The following is a 14721-nucleotide window of genomic DNA, read 5'->3' on the forward strand; positions in this document are numbered from 1 at the left end:
GTTGGGGCTCGTTGAAAAGAGATGCTGAAGCAGAGCAATAGTCCAGATCAGTGTTTTATCCCACGTGTAGTTTTTATAGGGGATTAAGCCTTCCGTCCAGCTTTTTTGACTGGGCTGAGAAAACGATTGGAAGTCTGTACCCCTGTCCCTGTGCTCACATGCACATGAGGTCAGGGAACCTCTGCATGTGACTGTCGCATTTGGGGGCAGATGCTGTGGTCTATTCCCACCCGTTTTCCTTTTATCCCCCCCCCCCACACACACACTTTTAGCCAGAGTACCAAAGTTGATTTTAAAAGGAGGGATGGTTCTTAATTTTTTATTAAATTACAAAACTTCCAACTCTTACTTTTGGTTTCTTGTGGCGGTGGTGGAAGCTTCTACAGAAGGGGGGGGGAGTCAGGCCAGTTTCTATCTTGACTTCTTTGTTATGCTTTCAGTTAACTGCTCCATGTTGGGTTTTCACAAGAGGTGGGGGTTCCACGCACAGTGCAACCATTTAAAAGAAATTATATGTTGACTGACTTCGTCGCAGGCCAATGGTGACGTGACATAGGCAAAACCTTGAAGTAGAAGCAGTAGTGATGTGTTAAAAGGGTAAAGGACCCCTGGACAGTCAAAGGTGACTATGGGATGCGGCGCTCATCTCGCTTTCAGGCCAAGGGAGCTGGCTCTTTGTCTGCAGACAGCTTTCCATGTCATGGCCAGTGTGACTTAACTGCTTCTGGCACAACGGAGCACCGTGACGGAAACCAGAGTGACGGAAACACCGTTTACCTTTCTGCCGCAGCAGTACCTATTTAATTTACTTGCACTGGCGTGCTTTCAAACTGCTAGGGATAGAGCGATGGGAGCTCACCCCATCGCGGGCATTCAAACTGCCGAGCTTCTGATTGGCAAGCCCAAGAGGGTGGCGCTGTGATCTAGCATTGTATTAGGCAGGGTTTTTTTTTCATCCCAAGGGTGGTATTCTGTTGTGGAAAACCTGGGGGGGGGGGAGCACATGTCAGTGGTTGGTGGAACCAGATGCCAAAGTGAATAGAACAATGGCCTTTTGCTGCTTACCTTTTGGGGCAGTAGGTTACATTCCAACTATGCAGAAACCACACACTACCCTCCTTCCAAACAAGCAACAGGCATTAGTCCACTTCAGTGACACTTTCATTGGGCTCCCAAGAGCATTCAAGAAGGGTGTGCCTGGGAAGTCCTCAGAACCAATTAAGAGGCCTTGAAGGACTATGTGATGGTCCTGTGATTCTCTAACTGCTGTAGAAGGCTGGGGCTTAGCAGGTGCAGCTTGTACAGGTGGGGAGTGCACTTTTGAAAATGGAATATGCCTTCTCCAAATTTTACACTACCACCATGACGGCCACTTCAAGGTTCCCAAGGCAGGATTTCCCAGGCTTGCTTTGAGGTCCTGCTGCCTAAATATTTGGATGCCAGCTCATGCCACCACATCTTTGGATCTGAGTCAGGAGGTGGTCTAGATAGAGCTTGATGCTAAGGGAAATTGCTGTATTGTTTTGTTTGGGCCACGGTGCCACACTTAAAACTATAACCATCAGAGGATATGCCACATAAACAAGCTTAAAGCAGCGATCAAAGAACTTGCTAAAAACATTCACTCAGAAAAGAGGAAGAAGCAGCCTAGCAAATCAACTGGCAAATAATAGGCCTTTTCTAGGTCCCAGGAATAGCAGCCTAGTGTACCTTGCCCTTCTGATGAAAAGAGCTTAATGCTGGTAGAGGATAATGCTCTGCAAGACATTCCTCAAAGGAGTGATGCAGGCTCTCCAAATCTGCTTAACTGCTGCAACCAAAGCTAATGTAGATGCCTCTGTGTCCAACATTGGAGGAGGGGAAATAAGAGTTTAGAAAACAGGAATCACTGAGCCCCAAACCTATAGGTATGTCTGCCAGAGAAGCCCATTTCCCCCAAGTATTTTTCACAATGTGGTAGCAAGAGTAAAAAGGGAACTAGCATGGTTCAGTGGACAGGCTGTAAGGTCCCACTTGTGGCTGCTTTAATTGCTGGCACAATTGCTCCAAGGGATGGAGATTTAGTGCACAAGAAGCTGGCTCTCAAGCCTGCCTCGGCAACCATACATTTGTCTCCTAGGAGTAATGGTGGTTGGCTGTTGTGAGTGACCATGCCGGTCTAGTGGGGGATACCGCCAGCTGCAGGTGGGCAGCTTTTAAATTGGCACATTTTTGGTCCTCGTGGCTAAGCGTCGTCTTCTGCCATCTGGGGAGTAGTGGGGGTAATAACAAACACAAGTCCTGCAATATTTCAACACTTTATTGCTGCTTGATTTCCCTGTAACGGACTCAACCAAAGGTCCCTATTGCACATCTTTTGGGTCTTTTTGGTATCCTCAAAGGTATGAGGTTTCAATGCAGGTCAAGCTTACACCCCTACACCCTTAACCGCTAGTTACATATCTCAATCTTGTTTTAGACATGGACAGTTAGTTGAATAACAACCTCCCACAAAGGTTGTGCTTGCAGGTGGAGGTGGAATGAACTTGCTCTGTTAAATCGTTTTTGATAAGGCAAATATGGGAGGGAGGGCAGTTATTTTGCATATAACAAGTGAGCCACCCTAACGTGAGAAATGTGCCATGATCAATTTCTTTACAGAGCACAGCATGCAGGTGCTGAGAGTCTTGAGTTATTTCCTGTTCCCTCCTTGTGTCATGAGCTGCCAGTTAAAACTTAATAGCATCTAATCTGGCTCCCAAGAGTGTGTTATTCACAACTTTGCTGATTCTGAGCATGAACAGTTGGACAAGTACAAGTCTGTAGAGAGACAATGGTCCACATGTCTGGGGAAGGAGATACTGATCACTAGCTGCCTGATCACCCTACAGTGGGCGACAGCAGATGTGTAAAATTCAATGAAGCATCCACTCAGAAGATTAGTGTGCAATATGTGGGGAGCTTGAAGGAGCAGTGGTGTATTACAGTAAGGAAATCTCACTTGACAAGATCTAAAGAAATTAGAGTTCTAAAACAGGTGGCACTGTTCAGTTTAAAACGCAGCTCAGCCTGCATCTTGGCATTCACAGCATATGGCTTTCACACCAGAAGGTGCTCTTAATATCACTCCTGAAGACATCTTAATGGTTTTGGATAGGGGTTTTCCTCCTTATGTGCCAACTTTTGTATGTGTGGGCTACCCTGTGCTAAGCACAAGCCATGCACATACTCTTCTGAGGGTGTTTGCAGCTGGAAGGATGGGGCTCTTGCCCTGGCAGTAACAGAGCAACAGCTGCCCTGAGGAATGGGGACAGGACGAGGGGGTTGTGCACTGGACAAAGCACAGAGCAGGCAAATGGGTGACCCTCTTTGTCCTCAACTTACTGTAATGAGGGCAGGCAGAGGGGATCTGGGAGCTACCAGGCCAGCTCAGTACACCCAAGACACAGGAACCCACTGGGGAGAGTTGCAAGCGCGCTCAAAGGCCGCCTGGAGTTGCTCAAGGCTCTCGTCAACACCATTGTTCACCAGCGACAGGTCGAAGTAGTGAGCATATCTGCTCCGGATGGCCTCTGAATCTTTCTGAAGCTGCAGCAAAGTATCCGACTGCAAAGGAAGAGGAATTGTTCGCAGTTAGTGACATCAGGTAGACAGTCTAGCCGAAGCTGCTCTGTATACTTTGCGGGGTTTGTCAGTTCAGCATGCGACGGCCTTGATGCAGCCTAGAACTTTGCTAAACTCCTTGCAAAATGGCTAGGCTGCATATATGTGGTGGTGGTTCTTGAAATGTGCCGATTAGTCCTGGGTGGCCTTCTTAGTGATATAATTCCCATGGTCCACTCATTAGCTCTATGCATTTTAATTCATGCATACAAATACCAGACCTCTCAACACTTAGGATCTTTTAATACTAATCAGTTCGCGCCCCCCCCCCCAAAGTGCATTCTTTGCTGGGTCAAATCACCTAATCCCCCTCTGCAAGAATCCAAGCAGGCACCAGGTTAGGAGTGGGCAACCTGTAACTTTCTAGATAATTGAGTCCAACCCTGCCCACCATATGGCTTGTGGACAGGAATAAGACAATCTGTAATCAACAAGAGCTGGAGGGCACCAGGCTGGCTGCTAGGTTATCTGGTGATCCCTAACAATTTTGGTGGTGTAACCAACATACTTGCTCTAAATCAAAGGAGCTGTGTGGCAGAATGGGTGGATATAGCCAAATTAAACCCACTCTACCGAAAGTTGCATTTTAAGGGAAAAGAGATCTTGGCTTCATTAAACTGCTCTCTGGCAAGACGTATGGAAGAAAGGTTAAGGCAGTGGTCATCAGCCCCCACCCTCTTGTTTGGTCCAATGGCCCATTTGGGGGGAAGTTGTCATTGTGTTCTGCTAAGGAACCATGCCCCAGAATCTACTGCTACATGCCGGCACTCCATAAAACTAAAGGGACCATGAGGTCCAGTTGTGGCCGACTCTGGGGTTGCGGCGCTCATCTCGCTTTATTGGCCAAGGAAGCCGGCGTACAGCTTCCGGGTCATGTGGCCAGCATGACTAAGCCGCTTCTGGCGAACCAGAGCAGCGCACGGATACGCCGTTTACCTTCCCGCCGGAGCGGTACCTATTTATCTCCTTGCACTGATGTGCTTTCAAACTGCTAGGTTGGCAGGAGCAGGGACCGAGCAACAGGAGCTCACCCTGTCATGGGGATTTGAACCACCAACCTTCTGATCAGCAAGCCCTAGGCTCTGATTTAACCCACAGCACCACCTGCGTCCTGCAGGCACTCCATAGTAGAGGCTTAAGTGTGACTTATCTAAAGGTACCTTGGAAGTCAAACAGAATCCATTCCGGAAATCCGTTTGACTTCCAAAATGTTCAGAAACCAAAGCACGGATCCTGAATGGCTGCAGGAAGCTCCTGCAGCCAATTGGAAGCCCAGTTGGATGTTTGACTTCCAAAAACAGTTCACAAACCGGAACAGTCACTTCTGGGTTTGCGTCATTCAGGAACCAAAACGCTCAAGAATGAAGCTGTTCAAAAACCAAGGTACAACTGTACTACGAGGGTGGAGCATAAGGAGATGCCATGCATCTAATGTAACACTGACACCTCTTACCTGATCTGCCTTGTCCGTGGGAGCGATGAACACAATGAAAGGAGAGAACTCAGCTGTGTGGATGATCTTCAGTGTCTGGGGGAAAAGAAAAGAGCCATTGGGGCATAGTTCCTACAAAGTTAAAAGGCTGCATACCCACACGCCTGCCTGCCTGCCTGAATGACAAGCCTGTCCAGGATGCTGCAGACTTGCATTACCTCAGTTTAGGGCAAGATGCTCCTGCAGCATCTTTTCCTTTCAGTTTTGTTCTTCAAGAAATGGGGAACACACTCTCACTAAAGCATCTAAAATGCAACTACAGTTCCCATCTGACTTAGAGACAAAGCTAGCACAGTACCCCCCAGTTTCAAGTCACTCTGAATACATGGTGCGAATGTGTCCAAAAAAAGTGAGGCAAGGAAATCAGCAGTCCTTGCACTTCAGTAAACATGTGCACAACTCTGACTTTTGCATTGTTCATTCACCCATGCCAGGTTCTCAAGGAGTTTAAATACACCTGTCTCTTTAGCACTTTCTCCTGGGCTCAGCGGGGCAGAGGAGAGGCTAAAAAAGCTGCTGTTCACTTACCAATCCCCTTCCCTTTGATCCTACTCCCATTCCCTTCCTGTGCACCTTCAGCATAGAACATTTTGTGGCTAATATTGCCCTCTCCTCCACCTCTGGCTCCTAAGCACTTGTCCCTTTACAAAGGTTTGCAACAAGCTAAACTGTGGAGCAGGGCGAGCAGGGCTAAGTAGCTGGGGATGTTGAGAGATGGAGGGGGTTCAACAACATCTGGAGGACCTCACGCTCCCCATCCTGAAGCTAAAGGTACAAAGGTGCTCCCAGAACGCTTCATATATTTTTTTCAAGCAGCAGGCTGCACTTTCCTACCTGTGGCTCAATGTCCAGAATAGCAATTTTGTCCTGCTCGTGAATCTTGTGCACAGTCTCAAATTTGGTGCCGAACATGTTGCCCTGGTAACTCCCAAACTCCAGGAACTCATTGGCAGAGATGTCTTTTGTCATCTCCTCCGTGGTGACAAAGTGGTAGTCTTTCCCATCCACCTCGTTCTTCTTCTGAGGGCGGGTGGTGTCTGCAGAAGAAGGGGCACAGAGAGACATGGGAGCTGGGCTGCTGCAAGGAGATAGCAAATCTGCCTACAGGTCCAGTTTGGGTATTTGGGAGCTCGGGGAAGGAAGAACACAACTGGAGGGAATTCTTTACAATCTCAAGTGGAGGAGAAAGAGCAGAGTGCATTAGTCATCAGAGGACCTTCTCCGCATGTTGGAAAGTGCTGACATGAGAACCAGCCTTCTCAGTGGTAGCCCCTGTTTCTGGAATGCTCTCCCCAGGGAAGCACACTGGGCACCAGACTAAAACACTTTATTCACCCAGGCCTTTCACTGTTAATTTAGAGAATTGTGTGTTATGGGTGTGGGGGGGGGGATTTTAATGCTCATCTTTCAGTGGGGTGGACAGAGGTCCTTTTAAAAATATTATTGGATAAGCATGTTTAGGTGTAGTGTTTTATTAAATCTGCTCTGGAGAATCCTCTAATGCTTTGAAGCAGGTTTGGACAGAGAAGAGAGGAGGGAAAAGTTACATTATGCAAGAGGAGGTCTGCTACACTAGCAGCACAGCAGCACTGGATACGGCCCAATGTCTTCTATACCATATGCTACTTTGGTGACACACTGCAACCGAAAGAAACGTGCAATGGAGCCAGTCTGGTGCTGTAGTTCAGGTGCTGGACATAATTATGCCTGGGAGACCAGGGTTCAAATTCCCACTTGGCCACAATGCTCACTGGGTGACCTTGGGCCAGTCCTAAATTCTCAGCCTAACCTGCCTCACAGAGCTGTTGTGAGGATAATATGGAGAGGGGAAAGGAGCACATATGCTAACTTACAAGTCTAGGAAGAAGCTGGGACAGAGGCTAAGCAATGCTAAATAAATGCCACAGCGGAAAATTTTGCGTTCTGGGTGACTTACATGTAATGGGGTATCCAAACTTCTCTGGGTTCTTGCTGAGCAGAGTGTTCTTAATGTGGCTTCGGCCAACTCCGCTGGCCCCTGGCCCAAGAAAGGGAGAAAAACAATAAAAGGAAAATGATGCTCCAGCTCCGTTTTCTCATAACCAAAGAACTTCCACTTACATCAGGGAAAGGACACATCACAATGTAATGTCAAAGTCAGCCTCTTTTGCCCGCTCTCTAAGGATGAATAATTTTGTTTGGTCTGCATATTTTTAAGTGAGCTGGATCAGAATGCTATTATCCTTCATATTTGTGATACCCCACCCAAAAATACTACCAAAGTGTGTAATATGTGTTTGTGCACATGTGCATGTGCGTAATGTGTTAATGAATGTGTACATTGAGATAATTCTTAATTATGAGTAATCACAAAATACTTAATTAAATAAACATTTTCATACACTTCTTTATGTCAAGATCATTTGCAGAAATGGGACAGAACAATTATAGGTGCACTCATTAAAAACTGACAAAGAGGAGACATAGACCAGACCCAGACCAACCCATCCATTCCCTACACTTATCTGACCATCTTAAACCTACACCACTGACCAGCTTTAACCAGAATATAAATGACCTTATCTAGCCTCTGATCTCTCCGCACTCCACAATCCTTTTTTGTCCATTAACTTTACCACGTCTACTCAGAGTAGAACTAGCATTGGGTTGAAATCCATTGGCTGCTGGAGTGTGGCTGGGTATAAGAGCACATATAGCTGTGACTACGTGTTGCATATTTCATTATTCCTTTATCATTTAGAGACAAGTCTCTCTGTGGGTTGCACTGTGTCATACCTATAAGCACCAGTGTCTTCCGCTTGAAAGCTGGCAGCCTCACCACCTCCTCATAGGACACCACATCCAACTGATCAAAAACTAGGAGAGAGAGAGACAGAAAATAAGATCCTTCACTGAGCCCCAAAGGTCCCCACACCCTGTCAATCACCTGACATCACAATGACACCAGGAGGTGAACGTCAGGACTTCAAAGCACCATGCAGGGTCTGCAAAGATCTTTGAAGCACACGGCTCAACAGGCTTGAACAATGGATGGTGACTTAAAGCCTGCCTTCTGCATGGATCTTCCCCCTGAGGAACTCTTGACAAACAGCTGCATCACTCCCTGCCCTGCACCAGACATCTCATATGGTGCATGTGGTTTGGGGGAAACAGCCTCCCAGGCTGAATTAACACCTGTTCTGGGCCAAATTTGACCCACTGACTAGAAGCTCCCAACCCCTGGTTTCACCCTGAAGGCAGGGAAAAAAGGAATGTGGGACAACAGTGGAGGAGGAGGGGGACAAGGAGGTGCTCACTTGAGCTGTGCTTTGCCAGGTACTTGTCTTTGCATTTCTTCTTCTTTCCGAAAGGGCTACAGCTTTGGGTTCCGCTGGAGTTGCCCTGGGGCATGCTTGCAACGCGCCTGCGGGAAAGGGGAAAAGGCATATTGTAGTAAGAAGAAAGTGGTGATAAAATCAGGCCTCCTCTTTTCCTTTCCCTGACCAAAGCCTGGAAGCAGTGCTTCAAACTGATGGCTTAATCAAGGCAATGATCTTTGTCCTTCAAAGTATGGGGGCGGGGGAGAAGAACAACAAGTCTGAGGACTTTCTATGGCAGACATGGGGAAACTTTGGCACTTCAGATATTGCTGAATGACGGTGATGATGATTACCTCATTTAATTTCTATACTGTCCTTCACCCAAAGATCACAGGGTAGTTCACAACATAAAGATACAAATTCCATAATAAAATTAAAACAAAAGAAACCAATAATCACCATGCCACAAACACATTTAAAAGACCACAGAATGTTTAATCAGCTAAAGGCCTGGTTGCAGAAAAATGTTTTCACCTGGTGCCTAAACATATGGAATGAAGGCGCCAGGCCAGCCTCCCCAGGGAAAGCATTCGACAAACAGGAAGAACTACAACTCCCATTAGCCCAAGCAAGCAAAGGCCAAGGGTGATGAGAATTGAAGCTCAACAACATCTGGAGGGCAAAAAGTTCCCCACATCTGTTCTGTAGAACTGAGACATGGATCTTCAGGAACATCAAAAGGCAAGTGTAATTGTCAGGGGTTCAGGAGCAGAGGCGAGGGCAAGGGAGGAAACAGAGAGCGAGGGGGAGGAGTCCGAAGAAAGGATGAGTGATGACGACGACCCGAGATCTCCGAGTCTTTCCAGTGAATCGGAAGATTCACAGAAAGGAGCGCCAGTGGCCAGAGCAAAGGGGGGGGGCCTAGGGGGACACCCCAGGAGGAAGGGACCAGCGGGGGTTCAGAGGGCAGCAGTTGGAAATCGGGGCCAGCGTCCCCACCAGAGCGCAGTGGAGAGGAAGGACGTCAGGGATCGAGCCCTGGCAGCTCGCAGCAGGGAGGAGGGCATGAGTCAGGAGTGACCACGCCCCCATCGGGGAGCGAAGAAACGGTCAAGCGGAAAGTGGAAGGCTGGGCGCGCGCGCCAAGTTCAAATGCACAGGAAGGCGGCGCAGTAAGCAGCCCGGAAAGGGAGCCAGGTCCTAAAGCCCGACGCAAGGAGACAGGAGGGTCCGGGGGGTCAGCGTCAGAGGAGTCCCGGAGGGAGGAGACCACGGGGGGCAGAGGGACCCAGAGAAGGACGGTCAGGCGGAAAAGGTGGAGTAAGGCGAGGATATTAAGTTGGTGTATGAGGGGCGGAGATTCAAACGGAGCTTCGCCGGTCTAGCCATAAGACGTAGAGTTGCACGCAGCAGCTTGGAAATGGAAACTGTAACTCAATAAAGACTTTTATAAAGCGAACGCTGGCTAGCGTGATCCTCTGTGAGCTGGGATCGGAGAGCAGCTCTGACAGTAATGATTCGTAGGTCAAAATGAGGACGCATTGGTTGCCTCAAACATTTGAGGTCTTGTTTTGGCCTTTGGAGCACCTTAGCTCTTCTGAAGCCAACAAATCTATAGCATTATTTCTGTCGCTGAGATTTGCAGTGCACTCTGTTAAATCGAAGACAGGCTCAACCAACAACTGGAAAGGGGTGGAATTAAGAGTTTTGAATACTCATTAAAAGAGAAGGCAAGGATCCCAAATGCCAATATGAAGATGCTGCAGGCCACTGGTCTTTGTATAGTTGGTCACAACAGGAGCACTACCACCAAGCAAAAAATATGGAAAAATAAATAGGTCCCCAATGCATGTTTGGGTTAAAAGTGGGTCCTGGGTCAGAAAAGGTTGAAGATGCATGTTGTAGGCAACACCAGAGATCCTATCACAAGATGGGAGGAGCCTGAAGAGATCCAGCTGGGAACCTGGAAGGGAGGGGCACTAGGCAGGCAGGGGCCTCATCCAAAGGACATACCACTCCTGTAGCTCCAGGGAAGGGATGAGTCCTGCAGATCCATTGGAGGAGCCCTCCACCCGGCCCTGCCACCAATTGCTGTCATCCTTGTTGATGATCTCAATGATGTCTCCTGTTTGGAACTTCAGCCCAGCTTCTTTGCAAGGAATCAGGCTGTCCTTCCGGGGGTCATAGTCAAACTGGGCTTTCATGAACATCTGTAGCGAAAGAGAGAACCAGAGCTCAAGATTAAAGTCAGGAAATACCCTTCAACTTGCAGGAGGTAGCACTGCTTAGGCAGGCAAGGTTGTTAAACTGGATGCAAGGAGGACTGGAATGTAGGGCAGCCAAAATTTTAATAATTGTTTATAAATCTGTCTACAGTAAATGATGATGATGATGATGATGATGATGATGATGATGTTACTGATCTGCAATACAGCCACTGCTTATCCCATTGTAAAGAGAAAGCTGCTGCCAAATAGATGGACAGCTTATTATCTGAAGTTAGCAGGATACACAGCTGACCTCTTAAGTCTTAAGACTTCCCTTGTGAAACATGAAATACATGCTGGGGTGAACAAGGACTATTGTGTTTAACTGCTTAGCCGGAACAGAAAAAAAACTGCGTATTAAAGCCTCCCTATATGGACTAAAATTGTAAAACAAAAAACAAGAACATCAGCATTTGCCGAGAGCAATTTGTCGTCTCAGAATCAGAACATGAGTCCACTTGACCTAAATGCCTATTCTTGGATACCTTCAAAATTAGAGACAAGGTTTTGTTTTTATTTTTCGCTTGAAAGGACATACTTCATGGGCTACGTTGTTGCAGGATTTTCAGGAACTTCCTTAATACAGCTAAACTCGGGATTAAACACAAATTCCATAACTATAGGCTCAAATGTCGAAAGTTCAGTCCAATTAATAGTGATGGGGATCGCTCTTTGCGCATCATCATGATCTCACATTGCATGCACACCAGCACATGCCACAGTTAACAAAAGCTACATTCCCTCAAAATCCTGGTTTGCAAACCCACCACAAACTATAGTTTTCAATTGTGGTGGTTCCGTTAGGGCAAGCATTGTGGCTTGTCAGACAGAACAACCCTCCTCTACTCCCCCTGTGCACTGTTCAGGGTTTCTGGGTTTGGCAGAGGGCAGGGCTCCATGGAAGGAGAAGAGGGGAGGAAGCCCCATTGCACAAGTTGAATCCTGTGCATAGTACCTGGTTCATATGGTAACCTCTGTTTGAGTGGGCCAAGGCTTGTAGCATTAATAGGTGTAACATAAATTGTGGTTGGTACTGGAAAGCGAGGGAGGAAACTCCTCCAGAGAAGGGAGGAGGAAAAGTAAAAGAATGATTATGCAAGCTTATGCCCCACTCCTGAATGTATTTAAGCAAGGTTGAGAAATTTGCAATGTCAGGCCTGCACTTGGAGTCTTGTCTCTGAAAAATGTATCATCTGAACACAGCTTTAGTTGTGCCAATATGTGCCTTCTCTATTCCAGCACCCAGGACCCTTTTTCAGCCAGAACTCACTCAATTCCGACACCTCTCAGGTAGGTGCCATTGCCATTATAAGAGAACAAGGGAGGCATACATGCTGAGTTCTGGCACCTCTTTTCCTAGAAAAACAGCACTGCCAGGACCGGAATTCCATTCTCTTTCAAACTCCTCCCCACCCTCCTTCTCGTGTTACCTTTACACTTTAGGAAACACAGAAAGCTGCCATGTTAGACACTTTGCCCATCTGTGTTTCTTTCAAAGCAAGCAAGCAAACAAAAGGGACTGCAGAAAGGGATGGAGTGATCCAGGTTGGGACTGCGGCTGTGGCAGGGGTGTTTCCAGGTAAAAATTGCTCACTGTAATCAGCTACCTGGCACATCTTTTAAAACTGAGATGCCAGGGATAAAGCCTGGGAAAGTATATGCTCACAGAGCTACAGTTCCTCCTCAGGCTTCCTTCAGTGCATGGGTTGGTGAGAACCCTTGGACCTCACAGTGCAAAGGGGACCCAGGCTGCAATCTCCACACCAGCCCAGCACCTCTCTTTACTCAATGCACACTAGTTTCATTTGCTGCTTTGGCCTCTTCCCCACCATCCTTTGTCCTGGCCATCTCATGTAGAGTGAAGGTTGCCAACTGCATCTCTTAACAGCTACAGAGCAAGAGGACATTAAGGAAGGGGCATTTCTCTCAGCACTGGGTCGCCATGCCTAAGGAAAAGCGTCCCCTGCAGAGTTTCTGCTTTCCAGGCAATGGTTAAATAGGCCAGGAAGGGGTGGAGGGAAGTGTGAGAGAAAATGCATTTTGTGGGCTTGGGAGTGGATGGGAAACATATTGTGAAATCCCAGAAACCAGCATCATCTCCGCAGAGGGTTCAGCAGTGGTTAGAGGGTGGGGCTTTAGCTGCTTGAGTACTAACTTCCCTTTCCCTACGAGTAGGAAGAGTAGAATTGCACAAGTGACTCCAGAATCATCTTTCTGCATGTGACCCTGCTGCCCAAAAACTCTGTTAGCCTTCTAGAGCCTTGCTTTGGGCCCCCCTGTCAGAAGAGATATGGAAAGTGGGCATCCAGACAGGATATTTTCAGTGGTGCTGTCCGAGATTTGGAACAGCCTTCCAAGAGAATTCTGCCTGGCCCCATCACTGCTCACTGTAAGGTGGGCAGCAGAGTAAGTTTTATTCTGGTAGTCTTCCATTTCATGCAGGGCATTAAGTCCCAATGATCAACAGGTCATCCACAACGGGGGGTGGGGGCGAGGCGGGGATTTGTTCCCTGCTGGCTACATAAGGACCAGCACTCAAAGATCGGAGACCACAATAAGTATATGTGATGACCGCTGCATGCATTTTTTTCCTGGTGTAAACTACCTTTAATATTTTGAGAGGCACAGAATGGATTTTGATAATGGATAGATGAGCAACAATATACAGATACAGCATGTCTAATTTGTACAAATTATTTTCCCAGATGCAGAAATTCAGTTTGTTCTTTTCGTTTTCTTTTGCTTAAAACGTGGGTTCTATTGGTGCAGAATTTGACTATTATTTTTAAAGCAAAGAATACACCACTGTTGCCATATGGAAGTAATTAATGAGGAATGAGCACTAAAAATAGGACAGCAGTCTAATTGCCTCAGATTAGACAAACTCAGAAGGAGAGGAGAAAAGAGACTGGCTGGATGTTCTGCAGCTGGTGGAATTCACACGAGGGCTACTCAAATAATTGTGCTGCATCAAGTGGGTACAAAAATGGCAAAATAGAGACACATTCTTGAACCCACCCACCCCTCAAAAAACTGAATTGGTGCAGAGAAAGAATTTCCCGGCATCTTATAACAGATTTATTGGAGAATTTAATACGGCACAATAAAATACTATTATACTTTAAAGTGCTACAAGTCTCCTATTTTTGCCAATGGTTTTTGCTGTAACAAAGGAATGCAACTACCCCGACCCTGGGAAATTAACAGCCCAGGGAGGAAAACAGCAGCCCAAGAACTTCAGGCATCTGCATTGCCTTAGCAACAGAAGCACATCAGAGGCCTCTACGTTGTCTTGGTAACAGCTGCACAGCCTCAACAGTACCACGAGTGGGCTGATTTCTTCAGGAAGAGCTTGACCAATCCCACATCCCATACAGTGTTAGCGGGTGACAAAACAGCATGAAAGAGTGGAGAAGATCCTGCTTTGGAGGGCAACTGATAGGCAACCATACCTGAGCACAAAGGTAACAGGCACCCAAACACACACTTTCTCACACACAGAAGGCCATAAGCCTGCTATTTCCTGTTTGGCCCAGCAAAAGAGGATGACTTGGGAACTGTCTGGCTATCTATATTACCATGACAGGTGTTAACTTCTGCTCACTCACTTGTCTGGCTAAAAGGACTACTGGGCAAATTATGGGTGACTATAGCTTTCTGCAGGGTGACGCGGGTGGTGCTGTGGGTTAAACCACAAAGCCTAGGGTTGCTGATCGGAAGGTCGGCGGTTCAAATCCTTGCAACGGGGTGAGGTCCCGTTGCTCGGTCCCTGCTCCTGCCAACCTAGCAGTTCGAAAGCACATCAAAGTGCAAGTAGATAAATAGGTACCGCTCTGGCGGAAAGGTAAACGATGTTTCCGTGCGCTGCTCTGGTTCACCAGAAGCAGCTTAGTCATGTTGGCCACATGACCCGGAAGCTGTACGCCGGCTCCCTCGGCCAATAAAGCAAGATGAGTGCCGCAACCCCAGAGTTGGTCACGACTGGACTTAACGGTCAGGGGTTGCCAATAAGGTTTTTGGA

The 14721-nt window shown here is 47.3% G+C and overlaps 1 protein-coding gene across 1 annotated transcript in view; it reads right to left on the reverse strand.

The window, feature by feature from the left end:
* Positions 1–2283: 2283 nt before the first annotated feature.
* MPP1 (MAGUK p55 scaffold protein 1) overlaps positions 2284–14721 on the reverse strand; it is a 32943-nt gene continuing 20505 nt past the window's right edge. The window contains exons 6-12 of the mRNA XM_028714877.2: positions 10447–10643; positions 8431–8537; positions 7910–7990; positions 7071–7151; positions 5969–6171; positions 5096–5170; positions 2284–3585 (exon numbers count right to left, since the gene is read on the reverse strand). Of these exons, the coding sequence (XP_028570710.2) occupies positions 3409–3585; positions 5096–5170; positions 5969–6171; positions 7071–7151; positions 7910–7990; positions 8431–8537; positions 10447–10643 (921 nt within the window). The 3' untranslated portion in view covers positions 2284–3408. The remainder of the gene's footprint in view (positions 3586–5095; positions 5171–5968; positions 6172–7070; positions 7152–7909; positions 7991–8430; positions 8538–10446; positions 10644–14721) is intronic.

This window comes from Podarcis muralis, chromosome Z (genome assembly GCF_964188315.1).
Source record: "Podarcis muralis chromosome Z, rPodMur119.hap1.1, whole genome shotgun sequence".
Taxonomy (NCBI): Eukaryota; Metazoa; Chordata; class Lepidosauria; order Squamata; family Lacertidae; genus Podarcis; species Podarcis muralis.